The sequence below is a fragment of the Malus sylvestris genome, chromosome 16, assembly GCF_916048215.2.
Source record: "Malus sylvestris chromosome 16, drMalSylv7.2, whole genome shotgun sequence".
NCBI lineage: Eukaryota > Viridiplantae > Streptophyta > Magnoliopsida > Rosales > Rosaceae > Malus > Malus sylvestris.
The window spans coordinates 7,523,819-7,540,139 of record NC_062275.1 but is presented as its reverse complement, the minus strand read 5'-3'; the positions used below and the strand labels follow the sequence as shown (position 1 = coordinate 7,540,139).

General features: G+C 38.5%; 2 protein-coding genes and 1 long non-coding RNA gene across 3 annotated transcripts; 1 reads left to right on the top strand and 2 right to left on the bottom strand.

Annotated features, from left to right (window-relative positions):
* Nucleotides 1–435: 435 nt before the first annotated feature.
* Nucleotides 436–2,906, bottom strand: LOC126609030 (4-coumarate--CoA ligase-like 9). Its single transcript, XM_050277049.1, has 6 exons — nucleotides 1,807–2,906; nucleotides 1,523–1,712; nucleotides 1,141–1,286; nucleotides 983–1,050; nucleotides 778–880; nucleotides 436–680 (listed from the first exon to the last, which is right to left on the bottom strand). Exons 1-6 carry the CDS (start codon nucleotides 2,830–2,832, stop codon nucleotides 567–569), a joined length of 1,647 nt encoding a protein of 548 aa, XP_050133006.1. The 5' UTR covers nucleotides 2,833–2,906; the 3' UTR covers nucleotides 436–566.
* Nucleotides 2,761–2,953, top strand: LOC126609032 (uncharacterized). Its single transcript, XR_007618079.1, has 2 exons — nucleotides 2,761–2,858; nucleotides 2,890–2,953. It is a non-coding gene; the product is annotated as an uncharacterized LOC126609032 (long non-coding RNA).
* A 9,620-nt stretch (nucleotides 2,954–12,573) lies between these two features.
* LOC126609031 (4-coumarate--CoA ligase-like 9) lies at nucleotides 12,574–15,457 on the bottom strand. The gene is made up of 6 exons (XM_050277050.1): nucleotides 14,352–15,457; nucleotides 14,060–14,249; nucleotides 13,408–13,553; nucleotides 13,250–13,317; nucleotides 13,046–13,148; nucleotides 12,574–12,975 (listed from the first exon to the last, which is right to left on the bottom strand). Exons 1-6 carry the CDS (start codon nucleotides 15,375–15,377, stop codon nucleotides 12,862–12,864), a joined length of 1,647 nt encoding a protein of 548 aa, XP_050133007.1. The 5' UTR covers nucleotides 15,378–15,457; the 3' UTR covers nucleotides 12,574–12,861.
* Between the last annotated feature and the right edge of the window lie 864 nt (nucleotides 15,458–16,321).

Here is a 16,321-nt window from a genome sequence, read left to right as displayed (position 1 = left end):
TTAGAGAATAGACTATATTTTTTAGTTAATCTTGAGTTCAACTTTTTAAAATAGTCTTACCAAACAAGTTTTTAAGACCTAAAACTTGAAAATTGTTATTGAGTTTAAAAGGTTGAATTCAAGTAAAGTACCAAACAAGCCTTAGTTTTCAGAAACGGTCACCATGCCAAGCAAAACTAGCCGTGGCCTGAACTTAATACGAAAGAGGACTAATCTGGTGTACTTAAAAGTAGAAGCGGAGGTGGCATTCCGCCATATGAATTGCTGCTTCCCTCACCAGGTCCTGGGGTTAACTGGCTGCGGAATGCGCAGGCTAGTGTCGATGGATCAATGTTTTGGTAGCTCTCTTTTGTTTCACTTTGTGAAAAGCTCGTACGCGCAAGCATATTAGCATTTTAATCAGTATACAACATTCGTGCAATCAAACAAGTAATGTGAATAAAGCTGCAGTCCTTTTCATATTTGAAGTAATGACCTATCTTTGCTTGGAGGCGAAGCAATTGATAGTACTTATTACATTCGAGAGCTTAAAATATAAACACACACCAGAAGAAAGAAACTGGAATTCATAACTTGGATAATGCAAGTTTGATTAGTTCCTTCCTCAACACTTTTCCCTGCACATTCTTTGGTATTGCATTGATGAATGCTACGCGTCGTATCTTCTTATATGGCGCAACCTGCAATTGATGATGCAGTACCGTACATTAACATTGGTAAAACTGTAAAAGCAACGTTCTAATGATAGTTAGATCATGAGAATGGTCTGAGGATTACCTGTTTTGCAATAAAATCCTTGATCTGTGATTCATCAATGGCGCTTCCATGGCTCCTCACGACGAAGGCCATGGGTACTTGACCTGCTTCCTCATCTGGGTACCTGTCCATCATTTTCCATTCACCCAAACACAAACTCCATGAGCTTTGTACACGCGAAGCTCGAACTCAAATCACACTCAAAACAATTGAGTAAGTTACATACGGAATCACAGCTGCATCAACAATGTCTGGATGGGAGTGAAGCAGATCCTCCAACTCCACCGGGGCAACCTAATGCAAAAATAAGCAATCCCATTGAAGCGAAGAAGAAAACAAGTGTTTGGTTAAAGGGTGAATTTGGAAGGTGCAGAGGTGGCAAACCTGGTAGCCTTTGTACTTGACCAATTCCTTGATTCGGTCGACGAAATATAGAAAACCTTCATTGTCTATGTAGCAAATGTCTCCAGTTTTTAACCATCCTTCCGAGTCCAAAGTTGTGGCAGTTGCATCTTCATCACCAACGTAACCTACACTAATTAAAGCAACCACCACCCATCAAAAGTATTCTACTGTCGATTTTAGGATGCATTGGTAATTCATTGTCAATTTCTCCCCTAAAATTGTACTCCACCGTCGATTTTTCGTTTCAATATTGTAGATCAAAAGTATTTTTTAGCAGGAAGTCCGTTCTTGTTGTTAAATGTAGCTTTTCTAACGCTATTTTAAAACCCCGAAATAAATACTATGTGAATGTCAACGTTACCTTTCATAACGTATGGTCCTCTAACCCAAATTTCCCCATGCATCAAAGGAGGCAGGGCGCTGCCAGTCTCAGGCTCCACAATCTTGACCTCAATATCTGACGTAAGCCTTCCATTAGCTCCTTCCACTCGGGTTTCTTCCGGGCCCACCGGGCCACATACTCGGCCCGTCATCTCCGTCATCCCATATCCCTGCACAGCCCACCACACGGCCCAAAGTTGGACAAAACGACAACACATTAAACGCCGTTAAACTCTTCAAAATATTACACATCATTGCACCAACCTGTGAGATTTGTACGTGGGGCAGCCGCTTCCTCAGCTTCTCGATCACGCTCTTCGCCAGCGGAGCGGCGCCGCAGCCGATCACTTGTAGGGAGCTCAAATCGTAGCCGTCCATCACGTTTATGTCCCCGTGCTTCACCAAGGCCACGACCACAGGCGGGGCGCAGGCCACCTCGGTGATTCGGAACCGCTCGATGGATCTCATCATCACCTTCAAATCGAACCTTCCCGTGAACGCCAGCGTGTCCCCCGTCAACAGAACTATGAAGCAGTACGCGAACCCGTACGAGTGGAAAAACGGCACGGTACAGAGACATACAGCGTGTGGAGCGGACGCGTTTCGAACCGCGCGGATGCCCGCCATCATCCATATCCAGTTCCGGTGAGTAAACTCCACGCCTTTCACCCTCCCGGTGGTCCCCGATGAGTAGAGAATCGTGGCGGTGTCTGATTGACTCACTTCAGTTCGAAGCGATTCGGCCGAACTCGGATAGGTCATCATCATGGACTCGAACTCGGCCGAGTCGAGGAGGATGGTCCCGAGGCGGAGGGAGTTGGGGATTTTGTGAGCGGTGGCAGTGGTGGCGAATACGACGGTGGGTCTGCATATGCTGATTTGGTGGGAAACTTCGGGATTGGAGCTGGCGGGGTTGGAAGGGGAAACGATAACGCCGAGGGAGAGGAGAGAGAGGTGGAGGAAGGGGAGGTGGAGGGAGTTGGGGGAGAGAACGAAGGCGCATTGGCCGTGGGAGAGGCCGAGCTGGGATTGAAGCGAGGCGGCAAGGGTTCGGACTCGAAAAATGAACTCGGGGTAGAGAATATGGTGGCCGGTGGCGGCGTCGAGGAGGGCGGGAGTGGAAGGCAGGGGAGGGGAGTGGTGGAGGCGGGAGAGGAGATAGTCGGTGAGGGAAAGAGGCGTGGTTTGGGGAGGGGGTTGGGATCTGGGTCTCAGGCTGTGGAAAGTCTTGGTCTTTGAGCAAAATCCACTCTTTGGATCAATGCTGCTGCTCTTCTGTTGAGTCGCCATTATTGTTTCAGTTGTTTGAGGGTGAGGTTAATAATGTTTCAGTTGTTTGAGGGTGAGATTTCAGGATTTGAATTGGATATGGAGGTATTAAAATAGATATTTGGAAAAATAACCACTTAAATTATGGCCAGTCTTTTGAATTTATTATAATTACAACTAAAAATCGATTTAAAAATACTAATATACTCTTAATAACTAAAAACATAAAACAATTGAAATTTTCCCTCGTTGGATTAAACCCGGTGGCCAAAATGACGTCGGGGCAAAATTAAAGCCTTTTTTCGAGGGATTGCTACTATGGGAACTTGTCTGCCGTGAAAGATTTTTCAGTGTGACGGAAATATGTTATTCTTACCAACCAAGAGATCATCGGTGCCACCTACCCACCAGAACCTGCCCCTGGAACCATCCGTGGTGACTCAGGTGAGAGTGCAAGGAGGACATTGCACTGTGGTTCCCCGATGGTCCTGCTAACTGGCAGTCAGCGTTCAGTACTGGATCTATCAATGAGTAAAGCACGTCCGACCAGTCCACCGGCTGCTGTCCATCGTCATATTTACTTTCCAGATTAGTCTTTTAATGAACTTGTTAAGTTTTGACTTCTTATTTTAAGTGTGGCAAATACCTATTTTTTCAAAACCTACGTGTCATTATACAAATGGTGGAATATATGTGCAAAATAATTAATAACTTAAAAAATAAAATTTCTCACCACTTCTATTAAAACACGTGATGTACTACTTGTGTTCCCATCACAATTAAAAATTTCTCATGGGTAGGGCCGAGAGCACTGTAGCATGACAAAAGGGAAGTGAAAGTGAGAGAGAGTAATTAGTGTTTTAATTCAAACCCGAATTCTTTTTTTATTCTCTTTGTTAGGATCACAGAAATTTAAGAATTGTATCTGTTTATCGTACATCGTGCAATTAAAAATCATTTTACATTTTCTTATTTAAAATTAAACACAAACAATATCTAATAAAACTGATAATACAATATATAATAAACAAACACAAATTCTTCGAAATCTTCTCAAAGAAATCCAGAGAGGATCTGTTGGTTTTAATTCAAAGGTATTTTGAAATTTCACTTGGACATTTGGTTTAACTTTATTGGGAATTGTATAAAGTATAAAGTAGGCTAAAATACAAAAAGTAGTCGTTAATTGCGTTTGTGATTTGTCCAAAAAGGTCACGTGTAAGTTTCCAGTTATAGTAGCTAAAATGTCACCTTCACTAAATATATTTAAACTGTGCATGTGGGTACATGTACGGTGTGATGTCTTTGTCCTCATAAACACGTGTTATATAAACGATATCAAAATTAGAAAAGAGCGAGAGATTTTAATTTAAACTGTTCGTAGTAAGCTAAAGAAAAATATTTTAACAATTAAGGCAATCTATCACTTGTTAATATACAGATAAATAAATACATTTTTGTTTAAAAGTTAGTATTATTAGAGAGAGAAAGTGTCACATTAGTGTAGGAGATTAGAGAAATGTTTCAAACGTCAAAAGCGTGGATAGAAATCCAAAATTATTAAAATATTATCAGATAATAACACCCAACATTTAACCCCTCAATTGATAGACTTTTTTTCCACCTTGAAAGCAATTGGTTATGCTCTTTGTTATATATTATTTTCTTAAAGCATACGAATGATTGATAGTAGGATATTACTAGTGACCAAGGAACAAAATATCGATAATATCGGCGAAATATTGCTGATATTATCATTTTTTTTAGACAACGATATTTTCACACTTATCCCTTAATTATCATTCATATATCGCAATAATATCGATAATATCGATAATATCGCAATATTATCGATAATATCGCGATATGGGTTATGCTTTATCATGTGGGCTTCTGGTCCTTTTTATAAGCCCTCCACCAGCTTCTTCTTTGTCACTTGGGCGATGTGGGACATCATGCTAACGCAAGCACTTTTGGAACATCATCTTCTGATGGTGAACCTGAGAGTCCCTCGTCAACTCGCTTGAGGTATTATTCCATATCCTCTTTTCCCTCTCTACCAAGTACTTTGACTGAGGTACGTGCTCATAATTTGTGCCAAACATCATTATTTTTGGCAGAATTGACAAAAATTCAATGGAGAAACTCCGGGAGGCTTCTGCTGCCGAAGCTGAGGCAGCTCTTCACTTTCCCATTCAACAACCACCGGCTTTATCCAACAAAATTGCGTTTTTATTATGGGTAATGATCTTTTGGACTTATACGAGTTGCAATTTAGTTTTTCAATTACCCACCAAAGAATTTAAGGCTATTTTGATTTATACATTTTAGGTTGGGGAATGAGTTTAACGATGAGTACTAATTTTCTCACATTGCACGATTAGAAAAATATCATATTGATATACGTCTTTTGGTTATTTGCTAATTTGACTGTTCGCCAGAATAATGATATGATAGGTATTCGATTTATTTGTGGGCTAACGAGGGAAACCAAACTAGCACATATGAACAAAAACTCGTCATCGTAGAGCTTCGGCTTCTATTCAAATTAATAACATGAAAGGAAAACCAATCATACAATTTAGTCTAAATGGTGGAAGTGACATTTCTACGTTAGTCTTATATTTACTACATCATCAATTTAATTAAAAACCTATAATTACCTAATCATGTACTATGTCTATATGATTTTGTATTAACACGTTGGATAAAAATATCACTCAAAATTTTGATATGGCTTTCAAAATTGACCAAACAGTTTTCTTTTTTCTCGAAACTAGATGATGTAAAATGTGATTAACCAAATTATTGTTATTTTAAAAAAATAAAGAAAAATTAGTATCTGATCCCTAGTTTCTAATGTTTATTGACTAAGATCTTATCATTTTTTATATTTTGATCAAAGTCCCTAGCATTAATGAATTACATGTAAGTTACATAACTTTCATAACAAAAATTAGTAATTGATTTAGAGTTTTAATACTCACATCCTTATTAAACTCCTAATTAATTTTCAATTCAAACATTTCAAATATATAAAAAAAAAAAAAAATAAGTTTGTACCCATTAATTTTTATAAAAAAAATTGATATGTACCCGTTATAAGAATAAGTCACTAATGTATCTTACCATGCAATGTATAAAAGTGTAAAATATTGTACTAATTCATTATATATAAATGATTATGGTGTGTTTAAACTTCTTTCATTAATTACTACATATTTTCTACACTCACAATGTTTGCCAGCTCGCTATATAATCAACTTAAATTAGTTAAATCCATCATGCAATGCATTTCCTTCAAATTTTTTGTGATAAACTAATAGATAATTGACTAAATAAACATCCTGCAAAGTTTCAATAAAAATTTCCAAGTTTTTCTTACAATTTCCGTGGTTTCCATGTAATTTTTATCGATATCGATATTATCCCGATATTTCCATCGATATTTCCGTGTTTTCGGACTACCGATATTTCCGATATTACCGATATTTTCTTCCTTAGTGACACACCCCGTCCCGAAGGAGGGCATGCTGGCCGTCACGTGAGAGTGACGTAACCATTTACACAGTTCGGAAGCTTTAAAAATACAATTACTAAGATATAACACCCGAGGGTGAATCCTACTTTTGTGAATTATGTCAGAACACAGTTGGATTCCTCGTGGCCACCAAAGCTCTGCTATCTAGAACCTGGAGAGGCGCAAAACAAAATTGAGTGGGTCAGTAAAACAAAGTTTTTCTAAAACATTTCATTTAAAACATTTCTAATCCCTCGTTGTAAAACCTGTATACTTTCCCAGAAAAGTAGTATATAAACATATATATATATATCATCAAAAGCTTAAATCACAATCCTTCAACGCTTTTCAGAAAGAATATGTCATGCATTGTCATATGCCAAAATATAATATGAATGCATCAATATAAATCAGGTGAAATAATAAATCAACCGGAGACCTTACAGTGGTCCTATACGGCTGATTCTACAGCTCAATATCCCATCCAGCCGGAGTCACCAACTGTGACCTGTACGGCACTACACTGCACATAAGTCGAAACTACATATAGTAGTCTGTACGACTAAGATGGTGAAATAATACGATCTAGTGCTTCTCTCATCAATCATATGTGCACATAATCTAAGGTCACCTACCAGTCGGAACCCCTCTAATGGTTTATACGACTGGCATGTCGGAACCACCTCTAGTGGTCTGTACGACTAGCATCTACTTGGATCCAAGGTGAGCGTGTGATGCAGGGTGAATAACATAAGCACTAATACCAGGGGTGCAGGTTATGAGCTCTCAACATAATTCACATCAACATTCATTCGTATAAACCATATAAACTCACCTGATACTCACATGTACGTCCACAGCACCAATTCACATATATATATATGCATCAATATCAATTCATATAATTTATAATATGCATCATGGCAATTGAAAACACACTTTCATATAAATTCAATTTCTAGGACAATTAATAGTATATAGGTAATACGAAAAACAAAAACTGCCCACTCACCTGGAGTTCGCCCAACAACTCCGTAGCACCACACATCAAGGCGTCATAACGATCAGCGCCTAGAACGATAATCAAATCAAACCTCATAATTCATATCGATAGAATATATAACTTATATAAGACACGTTACTACGGAGTTCGATCCGGAAGATCTGCAATTCAGATTTTCAATCCATAACTTTCAGAGGTCCACAATATACCTCAAGGACATCATCCTAACATTTCATTACCATCCAACGGTCGGATCTCCGTCAATTTCGAAAACCAAGTGACGGTTAACATTCTATTTTATGAACTTACAACTCTAATTCTGAAAGATCCGTAAATCGGATTCCCGATCCGTAAGTTCCTATAATCCTCAAATATTACGTATTACAACGTATCAAAGTTTGGTGACGATCCGACGGTTGGATCGTCAATTCACATTTTCACCTAACCACGAATCGAAACGAACTTATGTTCAATTACTCAATTTAAGTCCATCAATTATCAAAACTGAACCTAGAACCTTAAACACATGCTAAGAATGACATTGGCGGGCCATTGGCCACGCGCCGCCGCACGGGCCGCCGCGGGTGGCGGTTGGCCGCCCCGGCTCGCCGGAAAATCCAACTATTTCCAAAAATTACCAAAATTTTCAGATTTGAATATCTCAACGAGTAGAGTAAACTTTATACCTGAAGCCAAGGCCAATTTGGGCTGTAAGAGCTCGAATTTTTCCAAAACCGTGAAGAACCCTAGAATTTGGGTGAGTTCCAATTCGTCTTCAAATCAACTCCGTCGTCCCAACCAATTCCGTCGTCCTAACCAATGCTTGGGCTTTGTTCTAGGTCCTAAGGGAATGCTAATGGTGTTAGTTATTGAAAGAAAACAATTCAAAATTTGAAGAATTTGAACAAGAAAAGTCGCGGCACCATGGGTGCGTTCTTCACCAATTCACCATCCAATTTCATTATTTTTGGGGTGAAACAAAGGCCTAGGTGTTGATTGGGAGTGGTACCTTGATCCAATTTGTGAGAATTCCGGTGAAAATCGTCAGAATTTGGGTGTGGGTGTCGCGGGTCGAAACGGGTCGTGAGTGAAGACCCATTTTTCTTCCTTCTCTCCTCCGCTTCTCGCCCTCTCTCCTTTCCTCCTTTCCCCTGTTCCGATTGGCCATCCTCTCTATCTCTCTTCTCCTGATTCGTCAGCTCTCTCTCTCCTCTGGTTGGGCAGTTTCTGTCCAATCCTCAATCTTTTTCTTCTTCTTCTTACGCGCACACACACACACAAAAACCTTCTTTCACTTAAATTTATTTTTTTTTCCTTACATCCAAGCCATCCATTTAATCTTCATTAAATCTGGGCCATCCAAATTTTAATAATAAAATTTATAAAATGCCCAAACTTCAAACTTTAAAATCTTTTTCGTTATAACTCCAAATAATGAACCGTTAGCGCCCACACGTTCGTAGCGACGAGTACTACGAGGATATATCAAGAAAACAAATCTTAGATGGCACGACACAACGATTAACCTCAAATAATGCACGTGCCTCAAAGGGCATTTTTTGTAAAATCCTTTATTAAAACTTTAAAAATTCTTAAAATTAGGGACAGACTGTCACAACTAGCATTCGCTCCTTAAAGGATGTATATATATTGGGAATAACGTATATTAATTGTATTTTAGAAAGGGAGTGTGTGTGAGTTATTTATTTTAAGAATAGGCTAGATACAATCAACTGCATTTTTTCGTTATAACTCGAAAAATAAGGTGCATGATTCCGCAAATTTCTTCTAAAAAAAAAATTATCAATTTCATAATCGGAATTGACAATTTTTTAATCTTCATTAGAAGACCGCCACTATGCAAAATTATTTCAATCACATATCATTTAGTAGTTCAAATATATTGATCAAATAGATAGTATATGTACCAAGTAACATATTCATAATGAATTGTCCATTTGTCTGACACGTTTGGATTAATCTTCGTGATTTTTTAAGGAGTGATTTTCAAATGAAGATTAATAAATTGAATGATTTGATTGTTGATTTTATTCGGTCAAGATATCTTATTCGCAAATGGAGGGATATGTGTATCCCCACATTGGGGGATGCAAGTATTATTGTAATACTCTGAAATTTTAAATATATGAATTAAATATCCATAATTATGAATACGTAGAGAAAATCGAAAATAAATCGATTTATGGTTATGGAAATAGAATTGGGAAATTATTACAATTAACGTAATTGTAGTATTGAGCTTTTATTTGGTTTTTCGAGAATTTATAATAATTGATTTGGGTTAAGTTTTAAATTAAACTAGTTACAAGGTTTAAGATTTGGAAATTAATTATTTAAAATCCGTAGACCATTCGAGGTCACAATTTATATGCTTGAATAGAGCTTGATCTCATGAACGCGTAGGCGCAAATCGTTCGTGAAACGGTGTTTTAACGAACAAGTTATTAGCGTTTAAAGTCAGGGATAAATTGGTAATTTTAAATATCTTTAGAAGGCTCTAGAAAATCTAGAGCCATGTGAAAAAGCCACATGTGTGGCTGGTATGAAAGGAAGAAACAAAGTGGATGGTTGTGATTAAAAGAAAAGAATAGAAAGGAGAAAAAGGAGGATGAATGGGGAAGGAGAGAAGGGAGGAAAAAGGAAAGAAGAGGGGAGCGGGGGATCCTGCGACCCAGGGACCGGACCCGACCCGATCGGGCCTATCGTGTTTTCCGGTGGGATTTCGCCCCTTTTTCCGGAAAATTACATCAAATTAACCATTGTAAAACCCTCAATAACCTTCCATCTTCCTACTACACCTAAAAAATTATGGGATTTGAGCTTGAAATGGGTCGAACCTGCATGGCGGGGTGCAGCAGCTTTGGGTTCGAATTACCCGAAATTTGAAACTACTCAAGTCCAATTCCACCACCATTAGAATCCCTTTGAAGTGTGGAACAAAGCCCAAACAAGTTTAGGGGCGTCGGAGTTACTTTAGGATCGAATTGAACACACCCAAATTCAAGGGTTTCAAGCGGTTCGTGGCCAATTTGAGGTGTTTCCCGGCCAAATTGGGCTTGGCCGCAGGTATGAAAGTTGTTCCTTTCACTGAGATCTACTTTCCTGTAAAATTGGGTAATTTTTTGAGATAGTTGATATTTTCCGGCGAATCAGGGCGCCCGACCGCCACCGGCGGTGGCGCTTGCCCAAGGAGCCGACACCTAATTTTTAAGCTAATTTTGATGTTCTATAACTAAATTTAATAAACATTTAATGTAATACACTTGTTTGAAGCTAGATGGTGATTGTTAGTTATGTGTAGAAATATCAAAGTTTAATAAAATTGGAATTTGTGAACTATGAATGACTTGATCCCTGTTTAGGGTACGTAGACAGTCTAACAAGACATTAGATGCAACCATAATACCAGTAAGATTAAATATTCGAGAATTAATCTTTGAATTAGAGGTTGTTTGATAGAGGAACTTGGGGAATTAAGTTGATAGCTTAATTGATTGTTATGGTAATTAAAAACATGGTTAATTTTATAGGAATTAAATGGTTTGGAGATTTAGAAGTAAAATAAAAGAAATAGTAGCAAACTAAACAAGAGTTTAGTTTGGGCATATCACTAATATTATTATTTCCCGAAATAAAGCAAATAATTTGGAGTGGGGTGTTACAATTATCCTTGATAGTATGCGAATTTGGAGAGATAAGTTATAACTTGTAGGATAATCCCCAAATGGGGGAATGATGTGGGGGATGCATATATTCCCTCACTCGCAAATAATGTTTCTGCACCATATAAACTTTATAATCGAACGTTCAATTTATATATATTCATTTTAAGATCATTTTGGATAAAAGTGTTATTCAAATTGGAGATCATTTAGTTATCCAAATGTATCAAATAAATAGACGGTTCATCTTGAATATGCTAGTTGGTACTCAAACCGTCGCTTTGTCCTATAAATTTGGATGACTAAACTATCTTGATTCAAATGATTTTTTGTAAAGATAATCTTCGAATGAAGATTAACAACTTGAATAGCTTCGATTATGAAGTTTATATGTTAAAGTTACGTTATTTTGAATGGTGGAATGTGTGCATTCCCGATCTGAAAAACACAATTATTATCCTAACTTATATGATCCAATTTACAACTGTATGACCTTTCATTTAATCAGTTTTTGTGAAAGATGAGTGAAGGGTTTCCCAAAATATTAGCTTAGAGAGATGGGTGAATGCCTTTCTCAAATATTACGGAAGTACTTATAAAATGGTTGAAAGTGTTTTTAATAAAATATATTTGAAACTAGTTCTTAATAAAAATGCAAATAAATTTAAAAAAAATCACTTAAAGTACTTCTTGAAAAAAAGCACTTAACTGGTACTTCTTACACATGCTTTTGGAACTTAAAAATAATTTCTTTAAAAACGTTTTCAATCATTTCTAAGATACTTCAAAACGAGCCCGTGGTAGTATGAATCTAGTTTTTCTTATTAATTTGTTTGGTGGATAGAGCCGATTTGTTGTTTAAAAGTAGAAATTAGAAAGACAAAAGCTGTAAGCACAAAACGGATCAGGACTTGAGATCCTATCACAGCCGTTTCAAGTCCATATTATTCTCAAGCACAACAAAAGAAGAGTCCAAAATCTTTGTAGCCCATGTCAAACTCCTTATTTTGAATGAAAAGCTCTTAAGATTAAAATTTAAAAAAAAAAGTAATAAAAAAAAAAAAAAAAAAAAACGGTGATCTTTTTGTAAAGGGTAATACTAGAGACACTAAATTTATAGACAAAATTTTGAAAATTAAAGGACATAAAATTTGATGATTGGTTTAACATTTAAACGTTAATAAACGTGCTCATTCCTATTGGTGACACATCATTTAGTTTGTAAATGTGGTCTTCAAATTTAGTTTCCCTAGCATTATCCTTTTGTAAATAAATTAATATTTATGGTGGTATCGTAAACAAAATGAAGTAAAAAAAAATCGTGCATAAACAGGCAGTATCACTAAAGTATAACTTGTTTACGAAAATCCCACAGCCTTTTTTCAGTGTTGCTAAGCCAACCTCTGTCTTATCCATTCACTTTGAAATGATAATTCTATTGACAAATTTATCCTTGTATAAATGACCTTCAAAAACCTAAAAACCTCATGTCTTGCCACATAATTATTAGTTATATAGACACAAAAAAAAAAAAAAAAAACCTAAAATATCATAAGTGAGAAAAAGGGCAAATTATCATAAGCCCCTCCAACTGTATTTGGTGTTTCTGGAACAATATGGATACCTAACATATTTTGAATTTGAAGGAATCTGATGTTAGGGAAAAGCCATAGCAAAACCAAACTATGGATGAAGCTCTTCCAATCGCAACTAGCGTGAATAAAGCTGCAGTCTTTACATACTTTGAAGTAATGAACTATGTTTGCTTGCTGGCCAAGCAATTAATCGTATTTACATTCGGGAGCTTGGAATATAAACTAACACCAGAAGAAAGAAACTGGGATTCATAACTTGGATAGTGCAAGTTTGATTAATTCCTTCCTCAACACTTTTCCCTGCACATTCTTTGGTATTGCACTGATGAATGCTACGCGTCGAATCTTCTTATATGGCGCAACCTGCAAGTGATGCAGCACGGTGAAATTAAAATTGGTAAAACCGTAAAACATTAGTTTCTATGAGAGTTACCTGTTTTGCAATGAAATCCTTGATCTGTGATTCATCAATGGCACTTCCAAGGCTCCTCACGACGAAGGCCATGGGTACTTGACCTGCTTCCTCATCTGGGTACCTGTCCATCATTTTCCATTAACCCAAACACAACCTCCATGAGCTGTTAACACGCGAAGCTTGAATTCAATAACATTCAAAACGATAGAGTAAGTTACGTACGGAATCACAGCTGCATCGACAATGTCTGGATGGGAATGAAGTAAATCCTCCAACTCCGCCGGGGCAACCTAATGCAAACAAACGCAATCCCATTGAAGCGAAGAAGGAAACAAGCGTTTGGTTAAAGGGTGAATTTGGAAGGTGCAGAGGTGGCAAACCTGGTAGCCTTTGTACTTGATCAATTCCTTGATTCGGTCGACGAAATACAGAAAACCTTCATTGTCTATGTAGCAAATGTCTCCAGTTTTTAACCATCCTTCTGAGTCGAAAATTGCAGCAGTTGCTTCTTCGTCACCAGTGTAACCTACATTAATTATGTGGGTACATTATTTTTTTGCTATAATTTGTTGTGAAGAACAATATTACTCTAAAATTGATTTTTAAGTATTTATTATAATTAAAAATATTATTTGAATTCGTTTAAATTTCATAATTTTCGAGACATTAAACGCATAAATGCATGAGTTAAATATCTTAAATGAGGCTAAGGACCTTGATCAAAATATTCAAACAAATAAGGTTTCAGTCTAACAATTAAGTTGATTAGGGACCGGAACCAAAATGATCCTTAAAATAATCACCACCACCCGTCAAACATGAACTAGTACTTCACAATCAATTTCTTCCCTAAATCTGTATTCCACTTTCGATTTTTCGTTTCAGCATTGTAGATCGTAAATATTTTTTGTACAAGGCGTCCGTTTTTGTTGTCAAATGTAGTTTTTCTAACGCTATATCAAAAGTCTATTGTCTAATAATTAAAGAACGGAAGTCATCTGCAAATAAATGCCATATGAATATCAACATTACCTTTCATAACGTATGGTCCTCTAACCCAAATTTCCCCATGCATCAAAGGAGGCAGGGCACTGCCAGTCTCAGTCTCCACAATCTTGGCCTCAATATCTGACATCAGCCTTCCATTAGCTCCTTCCACTCGGGTTTCTTCCGGGCCCAGCGCGCCAAACACTCGGGCCGTCGTCTCCGTCATCCCATATCCCTACACAGCCCACCACACAGCCCAAAGTTGGACAAAACGACAACACATTAAACGTCGTTAAAACTTGAACTCATCGAAAATATGTACACATCACACCCTAACCTGTGAGACTTGTACGTTGGGCAGCCGCTTCCTCAGCTTCTCGACCACACTCTTCGACAGCGGAGCGCCGCCGCAGCCGATCACTTGCGGGGAGCTCAAATCGTAGCCGTCCATCTCGTTTATGTCCCCGTGCTTCACCAAGGCCACGACCGCCGGCGGGGCACAGGCCATGTGGGCGATTCGGAACCGCTCGATGGATCTCATCATCCCCTTTAAATCGAACCTTCCCATCCACGCCAGCGTGTCCCCCGTCACCAAAACTCTCAGGCAGTACGCGAACCCGTACACGTGGAAAAATGGCACCGTACAGAGACACACAGCGTGTGGAGCCGACCGGTTTCGAACCGCGTGGATGCCGGCCATCATCGATATCCAGTTCCGGTGAGTCAACTCCACGCCTTTGACCCTCCCGGTGGTCCCGGATGAGTAGAGAATCGTGGCGGTGTCTGATTGCTTCACTTCAACTCGAAGCGATTCGGTCGAACTCGGACATGTCATCATCATGGATTCGAACTCGGCCGAGTCAAGGAGGATGGTCCCGAGGCGGAGGGAGTTGGGAATTTTTTGAGCGGTGGCGGAGGTGGCGAATGCGACGGCGGGCTTGCATATGCGGATTTGGCGGGAAATTTCGGGACTGGAGCTGGCGGGGTTGGAAGGGGAGACGATGACACCGAGGGAGAGGAGAGAGAGGTGGAGGATGGGGAGGTGGAGGGAGTTGGGGGAAAGAACCAAGGCACATTGGCCGTGGGAGAGGCCGAGCTGGGATTGAAGCGAGGCGGCGAGGGTTCGGACTCGAAAAATGAACTCCGGGTAGAGAATACGGTGGCCGGTGGCGGCGTCGAGGAGGGCGGGAGCGGAAGGCAGGGGAGGGGAATGGTGGAGGTGGGAAAGAAGGTAGTGGGTGAGGGAAAGAGGCGTGGTTTGGGGAGGGAGTTGGGATTTGGGTCTCAGGCTGTGGAAAGTCTTGGTCTTTGAGCAAAACCCACTCTTTGGATCAATGCTACTGCCCTTCTGTTGAGTCGCCATTTTTGTTTCAGTAGTTTGAGGTTGAGGTTTCAGGATTTGGATTGGAAATGGAGGTATTAAAATTGGTATTGGATACTAAGTAGGTAATTAGGTTTGTGATTTGTCCAATAAGTCGTCACGTTTTAGTTTCTAGTGATGGTAGATAAGAGAGCATAGTACAAAATTTCACTATCAGTAACTTTATTGAAAACCATGCATGTGCATGCACGTCCGGTGTGACGTCCTTATCCTCGTCAACATGTGTTGTAATATTACAAGGAGGGGATTTGCTACCGAAACTAAATTTACAAACTACACACAAAATGTCACCAATAAGAAATAAACATATTAATCAACACTTACGTAATAATTCAATCATCAACTTCCACATCGTTTAACTTACAAAGTTTAGTCTACGCATTTAGTTTCCCTAACATTGTCTTGTTATACAAGACAACATTAAGAAATAAGAGAAGACATGAAGATTTTGTTCACTAAAAAGTCAATTCTGGTACTATTCATTTTACCCTTTATTATGTCTTTATCATTAATTGTTACCAAATGTATGTCAGTTTCCTCCAAAGAATATAACTGATGTAAAACTGTTTGGGCCTGAATTAACAAATTGGGCCTAGATGGGCTGGCCCAATAATTATTGTTTGGGCCTGAATTAACAGATTGACCTAGATAGTTTGCTAGTTGGCACATCCGTATCTACAAGAATGACGTAGTTAGCTCATAGTTACTCAATATGTACGCCACGTAGGCTTTATAATTTTTAGGATCAACCAAAATGTGGATCGAAGATCATTTTGACAAGGGTAAAAATAGAAAAATTCAAACATTACAGATTTGAGCTTCAAGCTCCAAATTGGGCCTAATCCCCACTCAAGATCATGATGCATTTCTGATACACACAAAAATTGGCGATATTGTTTGTGCAAAATGGTCTCAGCTTGACGACT